Source organism: Neoarius graeffei, chromosome 6, assembly GCF_027579695.1.
Source record: "Neoarius graeffei isolate fNeoGra1 chromosome 6, fNeoGra1.pri, whole genome shotgun sequence".
Taxonomy (NCBI): domain Eukaryota; kingdom Metazoa; phylum Chordata; class Actinopteri; order Siluriformes; family Ariidae; genus Neoarius; species Neoarius graeffei.
This window is the reverse complement of record NC_083574.1, coordinates 97,060,231-97,080,505: the sequence shown is the minus strand read 5'-3', so window position 1 is coordinate 97,080,505 and position 20,275 is coordinate 97,060,231. Positions and strand designations below refer to the sequence as shown.

General features: G+C 41.3%; 1 protein-coding gene across 1 annotated transcript in view; it reads left to right on the top strand.

The window, feature by feature from the left end:
- LOC132888443 (protein unc-13 homolog C-like) overlaps positions 1–20,275 on the top strand; it is a 567,940-nt gene that overhangs the window by 289,320 nt on the left and 258,345 nt on the right. Inside the window, exon 19 of the mRNA XM_060924493.1 lies at positions 3,803–3,888. Coding sequence (XP_060780476.1) covers positions 3,803–3,888 — 86 coding nt within the window. The remainder of the gene's footprint in view (positions 1–3,802; positions 3,889–20,275) is intronic.

Here is a 20,275-nt window from a genome sequence, read left to right as displayed (position 1 = left end):
AATGGGCTCAGGAATATTTCCAGAGAACATTATCTGTGAACACAGTTCACCGTGCCATCCGCCGTTGCCAGCTAAAACTCTATAGTTCAAAGAAGAAGCCGTATCTAAACACGATCCAGAAGCGCAGACGTCTTCTCTGGGCCAAGGCTCATTTAAAATGGACTGTGGCAAAGTGGAAAACTGTTCTGTGGTCAGACGAAGGAAAATTTGAAGTTCTTTTTGGAAATCAGGGACGCCGTGTCTTTCGGACTAAAGAGGAGAAGGACGACCCGAGTTGTTATCAGCGCTCAGTTCAGAAGCCTGCATCTCTGATGGTATGGGGTTGCATTAGTGCGTGTGGCATGGGCAGCTTACACATCTGGAAAGACACCATCAATGCTGAAAGGTATATCCAGGTTCTAGAGCAACATATGCTCCCATCCAGACGACGTCTCTTTCAGGGAAGACCTTGCATTTTCCGACATGACAATGCCAAACCACATACTGCATCAATTACAGCATCATGGCTGCGTAGAAGAAGGGTCCGGGTACTGAACTGGCCAGCCTGCAGTCCAGATCTTTCACCCATAGAAAACATTTGGCGCATCATAAAACGGAAGATACGACAAAAAAGACCTAAGACAGTTGAGCAACTAGAATCCTACATTAGACAAGAACGGGTTAACATTCCTATCCCTAAACTTGAGCAACTTGTCTCCTCAGTCCCCAGACGTTTACAGACTGTTGTAAAGAGAAAAGGGATGTCTCACAGTGGTGAACATGGCCTTGTCCCAACTTTTTTGAGATGTGGTGTTGTCATGAAATTTAAAATCACCTAATTTTTCTCTTTAAATGATACATTTTCTCAGTTTAAACATTTGATATGTCATCTATGTTCTATTCTGAATAAAATATGGAATTTTGAAACTTCCACATCATTGCATTCCATTTTTATTTACAATTTGTACTTTGTCCCACCTTTTTTGGAATCGGGGTTGTAAGCTAACGTCGAATGCCTGAGACGCTAATGTACATAATGTTCTCTCGTATCACGTACGATCTGCAGTGTTCTCTTCCAACTGAAAAAAATATATACGCAGTCAGCTTTAGATGTACAATGGCACTTTCTTTTTGCTCTCTTCCCTTTATTGTGCTAAGAAAATCATCCTCCTTTCCACGCAGTAGCCTGTCACACCACGACGCTGTTGCATTTCCACGCAACAACATGCAGTGTGTCGTGTGTCATGTGTCATGTCAGCGCCAGAATCAGCAACCAGTTCCACCTCCCACGCTGCACCACGACTGCACTGACATTCCTGAAAATAATTGACAGGAATCTGTCGAACCATTAGGAGAGGAACTAAATACTCTTGTGTTCCCATTAGCACTGGTTTGAAATCCATTTTCAGCAAGGAGGTGGAGCAATCAAAGTGGGTGTGGCTTCGCAATGTGATAAACAGAGTTACTCAGAATTTAACCAAAAGTGAAAAATAAAGTGCAGCAAAAAAAAAGTCAATTGATCCCTCAGGAAGGCGGCACGGTGGTGTAGTGGTTAGTGCTGTCGCCTCACAGCAAGAAGGTCCGGGTTCGAGCCCCGTGGCCGGCGAGGGCCTTTCTGTGCGGAGTTTGCATGTTCTCCCCGTGTCCGCATGGGTTTCCTCCGGGTGCTCCGGTTTCCCCCACAGTCCAAAGACATGCAGGTTAGGTTAACTGGTGACTCTAAATTGAGCGTAGGTGTGAATGTGAGTGTGAATGGTTGTCTGTGTCTATGTGTCAGCCCTGTGATGACCTGGCGACTTGTCCAGGGTGTACCCCGCCTTTCACCTGTAGTCAGCTGGGATAGGCTCCAGCTTGCCTGCGACCCTGTAGAAGGATAAAGCGGCTAGAGATAATGAGATGAGATGAAATTGTTTTTGTTTGTGTGTTTGATGAATTATTTAATTTCATTTTCATTTGTTCCACCCTGCAGAAATCGCTACCCGTCTGATCACAGCGTATAGCAACCACTGGTAAAGCAAAGTGGGCGGGGCTAGGTGATGCAATTAAATAAAAACAGAGGTTATGTAAATGAGAAGCAACAGCATTATCTCTTCTTGTGTCTGATCTCATCAGATATCCGTTCCTGATAACCATGGATGCACAATCAATCACATTCAAATACATTTTAAATTAAATTTATGCCGACAGAAGCTTCTTCAGACCCCAGGAGAGAGAGATTACTGCAGGAACAGTGAGATTAGACCATCAGTGTGATCACAATCATGTTCTGTGTGCCATTTTGGCAGAATTTAGCTGATCTAACACATCTGATTGATTTATCTAATCAATGTCTACAGGATGTGAATATTAAAGCCTGATGAAAATAAGCGCTACATCAGTGACGTCTGATCGAATCCACATGGGCCCGCGTGGCTGCAGGGTTTCATTCCAACCAAAACCTGATTTTATTCATATAATTAATCTTCTTGGTTTATAAAATGGTGATGAGATGGATCAGATGGTTGGTTCGATTGGAAACCTGCAGATTGGACCCTGTCCAGAGTTTCCAGTCTCTCTCCCAGTCCACTAGAGAGTGCGAATTTATTTTATTGAAACCAGTGTGTGAGAGAGAGAATCAGTGGATGAATGAATCAGCAACTGAATGAATAGGTGACTGAATGAATTAATGAATCAGTGAATGAATGAATCATTTAAGGAATAAATAATTTATTGAATTAGTTACTGAATGAACCAGCGACTGAATGAATCAATGAATGAATGAATCAGGGAGTGACTGAATCAGTGAATGAATATATCAGCACCTGAAAGGATCAGTGAATGAATGAATTAGTGACTGAATGGATTAGTGAATGAATAAATCAGTGAATTAATTATTGACTGAATTTGTGACTGAATGAATTAGTGACTGAGAATCAATGAATTAATGAAACAGTGAATGACTGAACCAGTGAATTAATGTCTCAGCAACTGAATGGATCAGTGACTGAATCAGTGACTGAATTATTGACTGAATGAATCAGTGACTGAATGAATCAGTGACTAAATTAATTAGTGACTGGTTGAATCAGTGATTAAATGAATCAGTGACTGAATCAGTGCCTGAATTATTGACTGACTGAATTATTGACTGAATGAATCAGTAACTGAATGAATTCGTGACTCAATGAATTAATGAATCAGTGAATGAATAAATCAGTGAATTAATTATTGACTGAATTCGTGACTGAACGAATCACTGACTGAATGAATCAATGAATTAATGAAACAGTAAATGAATGAATCAGTGAATGAATATATCAGGGAATGAAAGGATCAGTGAATTAATGACTGAATGAATCAATTAATTGATGAATCAGTGAATAACTGAATCTATGAATGGATATCTCAGCAAATGAAAGGATCAGTGACTGAATGAATCAGTGACTGAATTATTGACTGAATGAATCAGTGACTGAATGAATTTGTGACTGAATGAATCAGTGACTAAATTAATTAGTGACTGGTTGAATCAGTGATTAAATGAATCAGTGACTGAATCAGTGCCTGAATTATTGACTGACTGAATTATTGACTGAATGAATCAGTAACTGAATGAATTCGTGACTGAATGAATCAATGAATTAATGAATCAGTGAATGACTGACTCAGTGAATGAATATCTCAGCAACTGAAAGGATCAGTGACTGACTGAATGAATCAGTGAATTAATGAATCAGTGAATTAATGAAAAACTGATGGAATGAATTAACAACTGACTGGAACATTGAATGAATGAAATAGTGAATGAATGAATGAATGAATGTGTGTCTGATGTGATTTGCAGATTCCCGCAGGAGTTGAACATGGGCAGAATCAGCGCAGAGATCATGTGGAACCTGTTTGCTATGGACATGAAGTACGCCATGGATGGTGAGTTACTGCTTTACTGTGTGTGTGTGTGTGTGTGTGTGTGCGCGCACGCATGTGGATGTGTGTGGGTGTGTTTGGATGTGTTGTTGCCAGTTATGGACCATTATTTATTTTTGTACACACACACACACACACACACACACACACACAGAGTCATTACTCTTTGTCTCGTCTCAGATGCGTCCTTAATTTGCGTGTTTCCATGGGAACCAGGTGCTGAGATGATGATAGGCCATGCATTTCACGCTTTAATATGCACACAAGATACACAAGACACACACACACACACACACACACACAGGTGCATTTCTTTCTACTGTGAGAATAAAATGCCATTTACTGCCCACTAATTGTGTGTGCATTGAATATAATTTTGAAGTGTGTGTGTGTGTGTGTGTGTGTGTGTGTGTGTGTGTGTGTGTGTGTGTAAGTAAAAAGGACATTCTGTACATTCAGTTTGTTCAAATTGTGTTTGATTTCAGTTTATACACATATTTCCATCTTTAGGTTTTTACAAAACAGTCACAATAGTTCATGACGCTGATATGCAGTGTTACATAAAGCATTATTTCGCAAAAAGTCAAAATTATGTGGAAATCTGTGAGTATGTAGTATGAAATACACTCACCGGCCACTTTATTAGGAACACCCATCCATCCACCTGCTGTTCTGTTTGATGCGGTTCTCTAATCTCTAATCCTTCGACATTAAATCACGCAGATACATATCAAGAGCTTCAGTTCATGTTCACAGTGTTCAAACATCAGAACGGGAAAAATTGTGATCTCACAGTGAAGAGTGACTTTCTTTCACTGTGGTATGGGTGTTGGTTTGAGCCAGATGAGTATGAGGTTTGAGTATTTCAGGAACGGCTGATCTCCTGGGGTTTTCACACACAACAGTCTCTCGAGTTTACACAGAATGGTGTGAAAAACAAAAAACATCGAGTAAGTGAGTGAGCGACAGTTCTGTGGGTGGAAACAAACGCCTTGTTGATAAGAGAGGGGCAGAGATCAGAAAATGGACAGATTGGAGGTGGTTCAAGCTTTGATTTTGCCAGGAAGAATATAGTAACTCATATAATCACTCTTTATAACCGTGGTGAGCAGAAAAGCATCTCAGCATGCAACAGAAACCAGAAGAACACATTGGGTTCCAGTCCTGGGAAGAACAGGAATCTTAGAATCAGGAACAAGTGGCCGGTGAGTGTAGTTGCTGTATTTGTTATTCTCATCTCGTGAATTATTAATTAAATAATAAATTAATAACCAGTAGTTAATTAGATATTTGATTATTTGTTCAGTTATTTAATGAGATTTTTTTTTTTACTGTAAAAAAAAGACAAAAGTAAAGAGAAGAACAGTGTATATGTGAGGATGGAGGAGAAGGTGTTGCTGGAAACAAAAATATGATCATAGTAAAAATATTCAGTGAGCTGCGTATTAAGAGGAACAGGAATGAAGATAAAGTGCGGTGCAGTTTGGGACTGAAAAACAATTCGGCTGCAGAATTTGTAGCCACTTGTCACAACCTGAGGACTCGCTACCGAGGCCATTCATCACAGAAAACCTAGCCTGTGTGTGTGTGAGAGAGAGAGAGAGAGAGAGAGAGAGAGAGAGCGTCTGCTTTATCATTTCATAATCAGTAATCAGTAATGTTGTTGCAGTGCAGCTCACTGCAACGGCAGCATTCCTGCATTCTCTGATTTTAATTTCTTTGAAAGAGAAAGAGAGATGAAGAAAGACAGATCATGAGAAAAGTGAGATAGAGAGAGTGAAAGAAATCGAGAGAGAGAAGGTGACAGAGAGAGAGAGAGAGAGAGAGAGAGAGAACAGATAATCCATAAAAACAGCAAAAATAAAAATAAATAGACCTCCACCAAGGACAATAGTTGACTCTTCTATGATATGGAAAAAAATCTGCAACCGCAACCACTTTATATGTCCAGATATACAGTATCCTACAAAACTATTCGAATTATGTTCCTCCATGTATATCCCAGAGGATCACTGATGCCCATGAATGTGGATTGGGATATGGTGACCTCATCATATTTCTACATTGGTTATGTTTTGTTACTTTTGAACTTTACTGCTATCTCCTGGATTTTAAAACGTACAGCATCATTGCATGCATGGCACGGTGGTGTAGTGGTTAGCTCTGTCACCTCACAGCAAGAAGGTCCGGGTTCGAGCCCCGTGGCCGGCGAGAGCCTTTCTGTGTGGAGTTTGCATGTTCTCGCCGTGTCTGCGTGGGTTTCCTCCGGGTGCTCCGGTTTCCCCCACAGTCCAAAGACATGCAGGTTAGGTTAACTGGTGACTCTAAATTGAGCGTAGGTGTGAATGTGAGTGTGAATGGTTGTCTGTGTCTATGTGTCAGCCCTGTGATGACCTGGCGACTTGTCCAGGGTGTACCCCGCCTTTCGCCCGTAGTCAGCTGGGATAGGCTCCAGCTTGCCTGCGACCCTGCAGAACAGGATAAAGCGGCTACAGATAATGAGATGAGATGAGAGATCATTGCGTGCAGACTTCCGCAATCCTGCAATGTTAGCGAAAGTGAAACGGAATTCATGGATCCACTCCGTGACTCGGATCCGCTCCAAAATGTCAAAATACAGGATCAGAATACAGAATCAGAAATACTTTAATAATCCTGAGGGGAAATCGAATAAATCAGCAGTTGCTCACACTCAAGTAGACAAAAGAAATGACAAAATTAACGGTGCTGACTGCAAACTCATCTGATTTTTTTTTTTCCATGGTATTTTCCTCTGTCTTGCAAGAACACTATCATGTGGACGAGATGTGATCATTTTGATGTCCTGAGGGTCACTTTCCTCCATTTTGGGACCCTCTTGAGGTAAACAGTACGGCTCTATGGAAACAGGAAACAGACAAACGTGAGGAGCTTTAACTGTGGAACTACGTCACACCAAGATGGTGATGCGCGGAAAACATTGTGACTCTGGATTGACCTCGGAGAGGTTTGAGTCGCAGGGATGTAATTTGTGGTTGATATTCGCAAATAGATGCGTGAAATAGACAAATAAATATATCTTTTCTCTGTTCCTGCTCTGTAAGATCAAAACATTAGGTGTAGAACTCCATACTCGCTCCCGGGGACGCGAGCCCATGCATTCTCAGGCTAAGATGACTAAGCGCTAGCTAGAACGACTTAGTTATCTGTCCAGAATAATGACACGTCATCTCTCTAACCTCGCTCTATCTTTCAGCTGCACTCACTCGGCAGGCTTTCCTTTTCTTTTCCGCTGGATGTAGAGTCGAGTCCGCCATGTTCACCTACGCCGACTTGTTTTGGTTAAAAGTAGGTCAGACACCCCACGGTGGTCACATGATATTGTTGCTTGCTTGCTTCAGCAATCTCCAGAATCATAAAATGTGGGACGCTTTTTATCTCGGCGAAACATTTACACACAGGATACACGGGGTGTGTGTGGAGCAGCGGAACATCTCGAAACTCCAACAGCAATAGAAATAAAACATGTTACCCAGAATTCAACTTTACAGTCAGAACCTTTAACCAGATATGTATGAAATATGTACAAATATATAAAAATATGTAAAATGTAAACCATATATTATTGCACATAAATAGACATGTGGAAGGAACAAATATCCATGTGGATGGATTAAAGAAAGTTATTGCACAGTTATTGTTACAATTATCGCACATAAGTAGTAAAATGATGACTGTGGTATTTAGATGCTATTACACTAGTTTTCCATCTTGAGCGAGGTGTTGAGTGATGTAATTATTGAGCCTTGCTACAGTGTAGATGACTGTAGCACAAAGGAATTATCACACAGGTGCAGGATTGAATCGTCTATTGAGTATCTGAGCCCCTGAGGGAGCGGTTGAAAAGTTTGATGGCCACAGGCAGGAATTGACTCCCTGTGGTACATCTTTCTCTGAAAATACTCTTTTGATTGGCCAGCATGTTATGGACTGGGTGTGAGATATTGGCATTACATTACATCACATTAATGGCATGTAGCAGATACTCTTATCCAAAGCAACATACAACATACCCTGGGGAGCAGTTGGGGGTTCAGTGCCTTGCTCAAGGGAACTTCAGCCATTCCTGCTGGTCCAGAGACTTGAACCAGTGGCCAGTTGGTCCCAAAGCTGCTTCTCTAACCATTAGGACATGGCTTCCCTGGGGATGATACATGGATGATATGCAGTTTAGCACCATCCTCCTCTCAGACACTGTCTCCACCAAGTCCAGCTCCACTTCCACAATGTCGCTGGGCTTACGGATCAGTTTATTGAGTCTTTTGACCCCCATTGCCCTCAATCTGCTCTCCCAGCAGACCACAGCATACAGGAGAGCACTGGGCACCACAAACTAATAAAACATCTTCAGCATAGTCCTGCAGATGTTGAAGGACCTCAGCCTTCTCAGGAAGTAGAGGCAGCTTTGGTCCTTCTTATATATGGCCTCTGTATTCTTAGTCCAGTCCAGTCTATTGTTACAATATGTACCCCCAGGTATTTGTAGTCCTCCACAATGTCCACACTGACCCTATAGATGGAAACAGGGGTCACCAGTGCCTTGTTCTTTCTCATGTCCACCACCAGTTCTTTATTCTTTGTCACACTGAGCTGCAGGTGGTTCCTCTCACACCATGAAACAAAGATGCACAGTCTCATCATCTTTACTGATATGTCCAACTATAGCAGAGTCATCAGAGTACTTCTGAAGATGGCAGGATTTTGTCTGATAGTTGAAGTCTGTGGTATAGAGAGTGAACAGGAAGGACAAGAGGACTGTCCCCTGTGGTGCCCCAGTATTGCTTATTTCATATTCCCTGGTCCCTACTCCTTATTTCATATTCCCTGGTCCCTACTCCCTATTTCATATTCCCTGATCCCTACTCCTTATTTCATATTCCCTGGTCCCTACTCCCTATTTCATATTCCCTGATCCCTACTCCTTATTTCAAATTCCCTGATACCTATTCCTTATTTCAAATTCCCTGATCCCTACTCCTTATTTCAAATTCCCTGATACCTATTCCTTATTTCAAATTCCCTGATACCTATTCCTTATTTCAAATTCCCTGATACCTACTCCTTATTTCATATTAACAGATCCCTACTCCTTATTTTGTATTGCCTGATCCCATCTCATCTCATTATCTCTAGCCGCTTTATCCTGTTCTACAGGGTCGCAGGCAAGCTGGAGCTTATCCCAGCTGACTATGGGTGAAAGGCAGGGTACACCCTGGACAAGTCACCAGGCCATCACAGGGCTGACACATAGACACAGATAACCATTCACACTCACGGTCAATTTAGAGTCACCAGTTAACCTAACCTGCATGTCTTTGGACTGTGGGGGAAACCAGAGCACCCGGAGGAAACCTATGCGGACACGGGGACAACATGCAAACTCCGCACAGAAAGGCCCTCACCGGCCACGGGGCTCGAACCTGGACCTTCTTGCTGTGAGGCGACAGCGCTAACCACTACACCACCGTGCCGCCCATATTGCCTGATCCCTACTTCCTATTTCATGTTCCCTGATCCATACTCCTTATTTCAAGTTCCCTGATTCCTCCTCCCTAGTTCATATTCCCATAGTCCTACTTCATATTTCATATTATCTGATCCCTACTCCCTATTTCATATCCCCTGATCTGCATTCCTCATTTCATATTCCCTGATCCCTACTCCTTTTTTCATATCCCCTGATTCCTACTCCATATTTCATATTCCCATATTCCTACTCCCTATTTCATATTCCCTGATCCCTACTCATTATTTCAAATTCCCTGATCCCTACTCCATATTCCATATCCCCTGATCCCTACTCCTTATTTCATATTCCCTGATCCCTACTCCATATTTCATATTCCCTGGTCCCTACTCCCTATTTCATATTCCTTTGTCCCTACTCATTATTTCAAATCCCCTGATCTCTACTCCTTATTTCAAATCCCCTGGTCCCTACTCCCTATTTCATATTCCCTGGTCCCTACTCCCTATTTCATATTCCCTGGTCCCTACTCCCTATTTCATATTCCCTGGTCCCTACTCCCTATTTCATATCCCTTGATCCCTACTCCCTATTTCATATTCCCTGGTCCCTACTCCCTATTTCATATCCCCTGATCCCTACTCCCTATTTCATATTCCCTGATCCCTACTCCTTATTTCATATTTCCTGATCCCTACTCCTTATTTCATATTCCCTGGTCCATACTCCTCTCAGCCCTGTGATAACCTGGTGACTTGTCCAGGGTGTACCCCAGCTTTCACCCATAGTCAGGTGGGATAGGCTCCAGCTTGCCTGCGACACTACAGAACAGGGTAAGCGGCTACAGATAATGGATGGATGGTCCCTACTCCATATTTAATATTCCCAGATCCCTACTCTTTATTTCATATTCCCTGATCCCTACTCCTTATTTCATATTGCCTGATGCCTACTTCCTATTTCATATTCCCTGATCCATACTCCTTATTTCAAATTCCCTGATCCCTAGTCCTTATTTCAAATTCCCTGATTCCTACTCCCTATTTCATATTCCCATATTCCTACTCCCTATTTCGTATTCTCTGATCCCCACTCGTTATTTCAAATTCCCTGATCCCTACTCCTGATTTTATATTCCCTGGTCCCTACTTCCTATTTCATATTCCCTGATCCCTACTCCCTATTTCATATTCCCAGATCCCTACTCATTATTTCAAATTACCTGATCCCTACTCCATATTTCAAATTCCCTGATCCCTACTCCTTATTTCATATTAACAGATCCCTACTCCTTATTTCATATTGCCTGATCCCTACTTCCTATTTCATATTCCCTGATCCGTACTCCCTATTTCATATTCCCTGATCCCTACTCATTATTTAATATCCCCTGATCCCTACTCCATATTTCCTGGTCCCTACTCCATATTCCCTGATCCCTACTCTTTATTTCATATTCCCAGATCCCTCCTCCTTATTTCATATTCCCTTGTCCCTACTCCCTATTTCATATTCCTTGATCCCTTCTCCTTACTTCATATTGCCAGATCCCAACTCTCTATTTCATATTTCCATATTCCTACTCCCTATTTCATACCCCCGATCTGTATTCCTTATTTCATATTCCCTGATCCCTATTCCTTATTTCATATTCCCAAATTCCTACTCCATATTTCATACTCCCATATTCCTACTACCTATTTCATATTCCCTGATCCCTACTCCCAATTTCATATTCCCAGATCCCTACTCCCAATTTCATATTCCCTGATCCGTACTCCTAACTTTATATTCCCTGATCCCCACTCCTTGTTTAATATTCCGTCATTCCTACTCCTTATTTCATATCCCCTGATCCCTACTCCCTATTCCCTGCTCTGAACTGTAGCGTTGCATTACTTTGGGTAATATAAGCAATATAAACCCTGAAAACACACAATTTGAGACGTTGTTCTTCACCCAGCCTCCTTTAATCTGTTCTGTGTGTGTGTGTGTGTGTGTGTGTGTGTGTGTGTGTGTGTGTGTGTGTGTGTGTGTGTGTGTAAATTGATGTGTCTTTTCACACAGCGGGAGACTGAATAAGGATCCACTGCTCTTACTCTTTACACAAAACACTTCAGAGCTCCAGCATATGCCAACATGCTGTACAGCTCTCTTTCTTTCTCTCTCTCTCTCTCTCTCTCTCTCTCTCATAGTGATAAAGGAGTGAAATAATCATCCTTCTACAGCAGATGCTTTCATTGAGCTCCATACCATCAGCATCTCATGCTTTCTCCCTCCACTGTAGCCCATGTTTGAACTTCCAGCTTTATATTTATTTGTAACACAATGCCACGATCCCTGTATGTACCATTGTATGTATTCAGTTTTAAACCCAAAGCAAGCGTGGCTTAAAGCTGAACCAGTGCGATTCTCACAGTTCCTCAACCTCAGCTACATCACTGTAGCTCATAATTGGTCTCGACTATAGGTGTGCATTGGTGGGGTTTTTTTTTGCTTGTTTTGTTTTTTAAATCTCAGTGATAATTTTTGTTCATACCTGCCACCCATTTGATTGGTTCTATTTCCCAAAATGTAAAGAAACTCATAGTTTAAAGTGCTGATGACACGTTTTTGACATCTTTGGCGATGTTCTATAACATAAAAAGTAATTCCCGATGATCCATATATTAATTCACGAAGGCGCCTATTTTACAAGTTATGATAAAAAAAATGCGGCTATTTGGGCAAATTTGACAGGGCTGCAGCACCCAGGAGACGAATGAGGAGGAGGAGCTATATGATGTCAGCGAAAGAATCTTCCTCCTAACTTACCAGTTTGTCATTATTAGTATTATTATTATACATTTTATATATATATATATATATATATATATATATATATATATATATATATATATATATACAGTGGGGCAAAAAAGTATTTAGTCAGCCACCAATTGTGCAAGTTCTCCCACTTAAAAAGATGAGAGAGGCCTGTAATTTTCATCATAGGTACACTTCAACTATGAGAGACAGAATGGGGGGAAAGAATCCAGGAAATCACATTGTAGGATTTTTAATGAATTAATTGGTAAATTCCTCGGTAAAATAAGTATTTGGTCACCTACAAACAAGCAAGATTTCTGGCTCTCACAGACCTGTAACTTCTTCTTTAGAGGCTCCTCTGTCCTCCACTCGTTACCTGTATTAATGGCACCTGTTTGAACTGGTTATCAGTATAAAAGACACCTGTCCACAACCTCAAACAGTCACACTCCAAACTCCACTATGGCCAAGACCAAAGAGCTGTCAAAGGACACCAGAAACAAAATTGTAGACCTGCACCAGGCTGGGAAGACTGAATCTGCAATAGGTAAGCAGCTTGGTGTGAAGAAATCAACTGTGGGAACAATTATTAGAAAATGGAAGACATACAAGACCACTGATAATCTCCCTCGATCTGGGGCTCCACGCAAGATCTCACCCCGTGGGGTCAAAATGATCACAAGAACGGTGAGCAAAAATCCCAGAACCACACGGGGGGACCTAGTGAATGACCTGCAGAGAGCTGGGACCAAAGTAACAAAGGCTACCATCAGTAACACACTACGCCGCCAGGGACTCAAATCCTGCAGTGCCAGACGTGTCCCCCTGCTTAAGCCAGTACATGTCCAGGCCCGTCTGAAGTTTGCTAGAGAGCATTTGGATGATCCAGAAGAGGATTGGGAGAATGTCATATGGTCAGATGAAACCAAAATAGAACTTTTTGGTAAAAACTCAACTTGTTGTGTTTGGAGGAGAAAGAATGCTGAGTTGCATCCAAAGAACACCATACCTACTGTGAAGCATGGGGGTGGAAACATCATGCTTTGGGGCTGTTTTTCTGCAAAGGGACCAGGACGACTGATCCGTGTAAAGGAAAGAATGAATGAGGCCATGTATCGTGAGATTTTGAGTGAAAACCTCCTTCCATCAGCAAGGGCATTGAAGATGAAACGTGGCTGGGTCTTTCAGCATGACAATGATCCCAAACACACCGCCCGGGCAACGAAGGAGTGGCTTCATAAGAAGCATTTCAAGGTCCTGGAGTGGCCTAGCCAGTCTCCAGATCTCAACCCCATAGAAAATCTTTGGAGGGAGTTGAAAGTCCGTGTTGCCCAGCGACAGCCCCAAAACATCACTGCTCTAGAGGAGATCTGCATGGAGGAATGGGCCAAAATACCAGCAACAGTGTGTGAAAACCTTGTGAAGACTTACAGAAAACGTTTGACCTCTGTCATTGCCAACAAAGGGTATATAACAAAGTATTGAGATGAACTTTTGTTATTGACCAAATACTTATTTTCCACCATAATTTGCAAATAAATTCTTTAAAAATCAGACAATGTGATTTTCTGGATTTTTTTTTCTCATTCTGTCTCTCATAGTTGAAGTATACCTATGATGAAAATTACAGGCCTCTCTCATCTTTTTAAGTGGGAGAACTTGCACAATTGGTGACTGACTAAATACTTTTTTGCCCCACTGTATGTATATATATATATATATATATATTAGTTATTATGCCTTCGCGTTGTGTTGCCGGCTTTTGCTCCAAAACCCACAAGGATGGGGTAAGTTTATTCAAGTTTCCCAGAGATCCCGAGCTGCATGCGAAGTGGGTGAAGCAAGTCAGGCGCACTCGTGACAAGTGGGAGCCCTCACCAACATCCGTCCTGTGCTCTGAACACTTCGATTTGGATTGTTTTGACACCCTTCCCAGCTTAAAAGAATCTCTTGGGTGTTCAGTTCAGCACAAACGTGTGCTGCTACCATCAGCAGTGCCTACAGTATTCCGGAGGGGGTCTACTAGTAGCTATGCCGGATCCAGCAGTCGCCTGGGACAAGGCGACTCCTCCAAAGACAGTCCAACTGTCAGAACATGTGTTGAGAAACAACATAAGATAAAGGTACGTAGAGCTATAGAGTGCTCCGACATGATGCTAAAAATAGTAACCATGCGGTCTGCGCGGCAATCTTGGAAGTGACTCGCTCCAGAGCGCTCATAGAGTACACATTCATGATAATCATAAATGTAATCATAAAGTCGGCGTGATATCAGTCATGCATTTGCTTGTGAAAGCTTGCGGCTTTCATGTAACTGCCGCCTAGCAACAAGGCAAAGGGTAAAGGGGGTAGGCTGTCATAGATTCTATTCAGAAGAGATCAACACATGATTGCTTAAAAATGAGGTATTTTAACAATTTGCATCTGTTTTGTGATTATCGTGACACTTGTGTGTTCTATAGAACTGTATGTCTTATCAGCACATCGAGGCTCTTCCACCGGAGGCTTTAGCAAGTACTCGTAGCAACACTACACTTTACCCTTTGCCATGCGTTGTTAGGGAACGGTAGCAAGTACCCCGATGACCGACTTCAAGAATATGTAGAAAAAATTTAGAAATTATACTTTCCAAAAGTCATTTGAGCTTAGTGTATTGCATTTCCATTTATATTGTAGGTTCTTGCTGGTGTTTTTGCAGAGTATGACGCAGCTGCTGAATCAGAAGCTGCAGAGTTTGTATGTACTAGTTGTGAACATTCACATTATTATCAATCCCATTTATTTAAAATCAGATAAAATCATGCCATCATGATCACTGCTTAAAGTACCAGTATTTGGTTGTTGAAGAGCTAGCACTAGAGAGTTCACCGGCGTTTTCATGCGTCATTTCCATTGAGTAGAACAGCCAGTGAACCGCAGCGTGTTCTTCCGCTGACGTCACAACATGGCCGCGAGCCACGGACCCAGTTTTCTTGCGCTGTGCAATTAAAAGTTGGATATTCGCGTAACAACAGCTTCTTTTCACGTAATTATAACAGAAATCTAACATGTTTGCCATGTTGTAGAGTATATTTAAGAAATTGCATAGAGTCATGTTCGTGTCATCAGCACTTTAATTGAAACTAGCGTGATCCTAACCAGGCAGTTACTAAGGATGAGCAAATGAATGCTGTAGAAACATCACACAGTTCAAGTTATTGTTCATGTGATACAAGCTTCATATTTATGTTTTTCCCTCTTTCTTTTGAAATTGTTAGCAGCAATATTTCAGATGTTTAATTTTTTTTTTTAACTGCATACATTGGCAATGTGTGTGTGAGTGTATGGTACAAATTGGATGAATGCATTTTTTTTACTTTATCTATCTACAATGGTGCTTGAAAGTTTGTGAACCCTTTAGAATTTTTTATATTTCTGCATAAATATGACCTAAAACATCATCGGATTTTCACAGAAGTCCTAAAAGTAGATAAAGAGAACCCAGTTAAACAAATGAGACAAAAATATTATACTTGGTCATTTATTTATTGAGGAAAATGATCCAATATTACATATCTGTGAGTGGCAAAAGTATGTGAACCTTTGCTTTCAGTATCTGGTGTGACCCCCTTGTGCAGCAATAACTGCAACTAAACGTTTGTGGTAACTGTTGATCAGTCCTGCACACCGGCTTGGAGGAATTTTAGCCCGTTCCTCCGTACAGAACAGCTTCAACTCTGGGATGTTGGTGGGTTTCCTCACATGAACTGCTCACTTCAGGTCCTTCCACAACATTTCGATTGGATTAACCTCAGGACTTTGATTTGGCCATTCCAAAATATGAACTTTATTCTTCTTTAACCATTCTTTGCTAGAACGACTTGTGTGCTTAGGGTCGTTGTCTTGCTGTATGACCCACCTTCTCTTGAGATTCAGTTCATGGACAGATGTCCTGACATTTTCCTTTAGAATTTGCTGGTATAATTCAGAATTCATTGTTCCATCAATGATGGCAAGCCGTCCTGGCCCAGATGCAGCAAAACAGGCCCAAACCACGATACTACCACCACCATGTTTCACAGATGGGATAAGGTTCTTATGCTGGAATGTAGTGTTTTCCTTTCTCCAAACATAAAGCTTCTCATTTAAACCAAAAAGTTCTATTTTGGTCTCATCCGTCCACAAAACATTTTTCTAATAGCCTTCTGGATTGTCCATGTGATCTTTAGCAAACTGCAGACGAGCAGCAATGTTCTTTTTGGAGAGCAGTGGCTTTCTCCTTGCAACCCTGCCATGCACACCATTGTTGTTCAGTGTTCTCCTGATGGTGGACTCATGAACATTAACCAATGTGAGAGAGGCCTTCAGTTGCTTAGAAGTTACCCTGGGGTCCTTTGTGGCCTCGCCGACGATTATACGCCTTGCTCTTGGAGTGATCTTTCTTGGTCGACCACTCGTGGAGAGGGTAACAATGGTCTTGAATTTCCTCCATTTGTACACAATCTGTCTGACTGTGGATTGGTGGAGTCCAAACTCTTTAGAGATGGTTTTGTAACCTTTTCCAGCCTGATGAGCATCAACAATGCTTTTTCTGAGGTCCTCAGAAATCTCTTTTGTTCGTGCCATGATACACTTCCACAAACATGTGTTGTGAAGATCAGACTATGATAGATCCCTGTTCTTTAAATAAAACAGGGTGCCCACTCACACCTGATTCTCATCCCATTGATTGAAAACACCTGACTCTAATTTCACCTTCAAACTAACCACTAATCCTAGAGTTTCACATTCTTTTGCCACTCACAGATATGTAATATTGGATCATTTTCCTCAATAAATAAATGACCAAGTATAATATTTTTGTCTCATTTGTTTAACTGGGTTCTCTTTATCTACTTTTAGGACTTGTGTGAAAATCTGATGATGTTTAGGTCATATTTATGCAGAAATATAGAAAATTCTAAAGGATTCACAAACTTTCAAGCACCACTCTATCTATCCTTTTTTTTAATATTTGACTCCAGTACTTGAGTGCACTTGAATTTCATTCTGTGTTTTCTGTACAATGACAATAAAGAATCTTGAAATCAGAACCCTCAATATTAAACGAAAAAAAAAAATCAGAGCCCTGTGATGACCTGGCGACTTGTCCAGGGTGTACCCCGCCTTTCGCCCGTAGTCAGCTGGGATAGGCTCCAGCTCGCCTGCGACCCTGTAGAACAGGATAAAGCGGCTAGAGATAATGAGATGAGATGAGATGAGATGAGATGAGATGAGATGAAAAAAAAATCAGATTTCCAGAAATCAGATTGGAAAAAAAAAAAAAACAGCCTTAAATACAGATATCAAAAATACAATATATTTTGGGTCAGATTTCCTAAGCAGGGCAAATTAACATGAAGCTGCAATTAAAAAAAAAAAAGTGCAGATGGGTGTGGCCAGTTCTGCAGGTGATCTACCGTACAAACAATGCGCAAATTAATGAACACAGACGCAGTCTGTTCATTTTAATAATGACCAACGCACTCTACCAAGAGCAACATAAATGAGCGTAGGATCTCAAACAGGTACAGAGTAACGCAGTCGATATGTTCTTCCTTTACTGCTCTGAATAAATGAATTTCTCCCGAGTGGAGAAAATTCTCTCCCTTCTACCACGCGCTCTCTTTATTGTGCCTCATTTCTGAGTACGCTGTGGGACTTTTGTGGGAAAACATTAATCCGAGCAAACAAAAATCTATTCTGTGCGCTCTCGGCCTGCCAGCTCGCTCAGTCTCTGCTCTGTGTGCGAGCAGAAACCTGCGAACTCGTACACAGTGGCTCTCTCGCTCTGTCAACATCGACGAAAAATTACGACAGGAGTTTGTCAGCATTAAATAACAGTGGAATTAGCAGTAAATTGACTAACGCAAAGCTTAATCACGTTGCATGATTCATTTACCGTAAATAGTCTCCTCCAGATTTTACGATCTGAAAGGAAACCTCGTACAGTACGACACATGCAATGAGAACAGCTGTAACCATAACTATGTCCACACCTTTCCATCGCTAACTTTTCATTGCACGTATTTAGTAAATCCTGATTAATTAATTTTTTAACAATAAGAGAGGGTTAGTGCATGCTGCGAACTGTTAGTAAACCTCCTGAGCGCATGACTTTTTTGTTACCTCCTGTGAACGAGTGAAAATATTTTCAACACGAGAAGATATCTTCGCATGAGTGTTTAATGTTCTTTATATTATACGGACACATCCACAAAAAAAAACGAAAACACATGTTAAAGGAGACCTGAAGTCATTTTTAAACTTGCTTTTTTTCTTAATTAACGTGTTATTCAGGGCGGCACGGTGGTGTAGTGGTTAGCGCTGTCGCCTCACAGCAAGAAGGTCCGGGTTCGAGCCCCGTGGCCGGCGAGGGCCTTTCTGTGTGGAGTTTGCATGTTCTCCCCGTGTCCGCGTGGGTTTCCTCCGGGTGCTCCGGTTTCCCCCACAGTCCAAAGACATGCAGGTTAGGTTAACTGGTGACTCTAAATTGAGCGTAGGTGTGAATGTGAGTGTGAATGGTTGTCTGTGTCTATGTGTCAGCCCTGTGATGACCTGGCGACTTGTCCAGGGTGTACCCCGCCTTTCGCTGGGATAGGCTCCAGCTCGCCTGCGACCCTGTAGAAGGATAAAGCAGCTACAGATAATGAGATGAGATGAGACGTGTTATTCAATTACGCTTTCAGTTTTAGTAACCTTATATCGTGACTCGTATCGGCGACTAATTGCAGTTAAATATTATACTTATCGGCCTATTCGGTTTTTAGTCGTGTTGAATTTAGTTCATTTGGTCCACAGCAGGCGTCGCTTATCCGCGCAATCTTCACGAGACTTGCGCGAGACTTCGAAACGTGAAGAAGTGTCAGCCAGGTGTCAGTGCCGCCATTTTGAAAACCATTTTCCAAACGAAATATTGCACAAAAACGAGTTTAAATGACGATTACTGCCGACTTTTTTCAAACTTTCCTGATTGCTATCAAAACAAACACAACTTCCGGCTTGATTACATCAGCATTCGAAAGAGGGCGGCGCGTCTTTTGACAATGTTGGCAGATGTCGGTCACTTTGATTTCCGCTGTACGTTTTACTTCCGTCCTACGATGTCTCGCACAGGTCTCAACGAATCTCGTTTACGGCCATTGCTTTGACATATGGACTGATATATTACAGAGCATATTTCAAACACTCAAATTGCTATAGCAGCGACAAAATAGCGATCAAAAATGCATTCCTATCTTTAATAAAATGAGAGAAATAGAATTTTGATCATGAAAACATTGCCTTCAGTTCCCCTTTAATCAAAAGAATTTTAATTATGAACTGGTTCACTATTTTGATAACACGCCCATCCAGTCAGTGGGAAAACACTGGGAGTGATGTCATCAGAGTGAAATATCAGTGATTATTATCCATACAGGACACTTTTTGATGGAATAAAATCATGTGTTCTATCCCCTTCTTGCAAGTTTCTTTCATTTGGTTTGATAGCATGCAGTATTATTAGCATATCGCTTATCCTATTTGTATTACATCACTCTACCCAATGGAGAATGAGTGTTGAATATGGTTTACAATGTTGCATGGTTGTCAAGACATGACATCACATATCGGAGACGTAAAACTTCTGCGCTAGTGAGCGACTGGGACAATTTGTGAACAAACATGGCCGCCAGGTTTGCTTCGTTAAATATGGAAGATTTTGAGAGAATTTTGAAAGAGAAAGATGTGTTGAACACCCGAAATGAATGTATAATAATAATAATAATAATATCATCGTCTGGCTTTTTTTCATGGTATATCAGATATATTCCATTCAGCTACTCGTCTTCGACTCATTCAGTATCAAAATTATTTAAATATGTCACTCAGATCCGCAATGCATTTCGTCTGAAAAATATGAGTTTTTCAACACGAGAAGATAAACTTCATATCTTCAAGCCAACATGTGATTTTATTTTTATTATTTCGACACATTCACAAACAAAATGTCCCCAAATTTATCAAAACAATTAATTGATTTCCTCATGAGTGACACAGAGATTTATGTAATGGTTT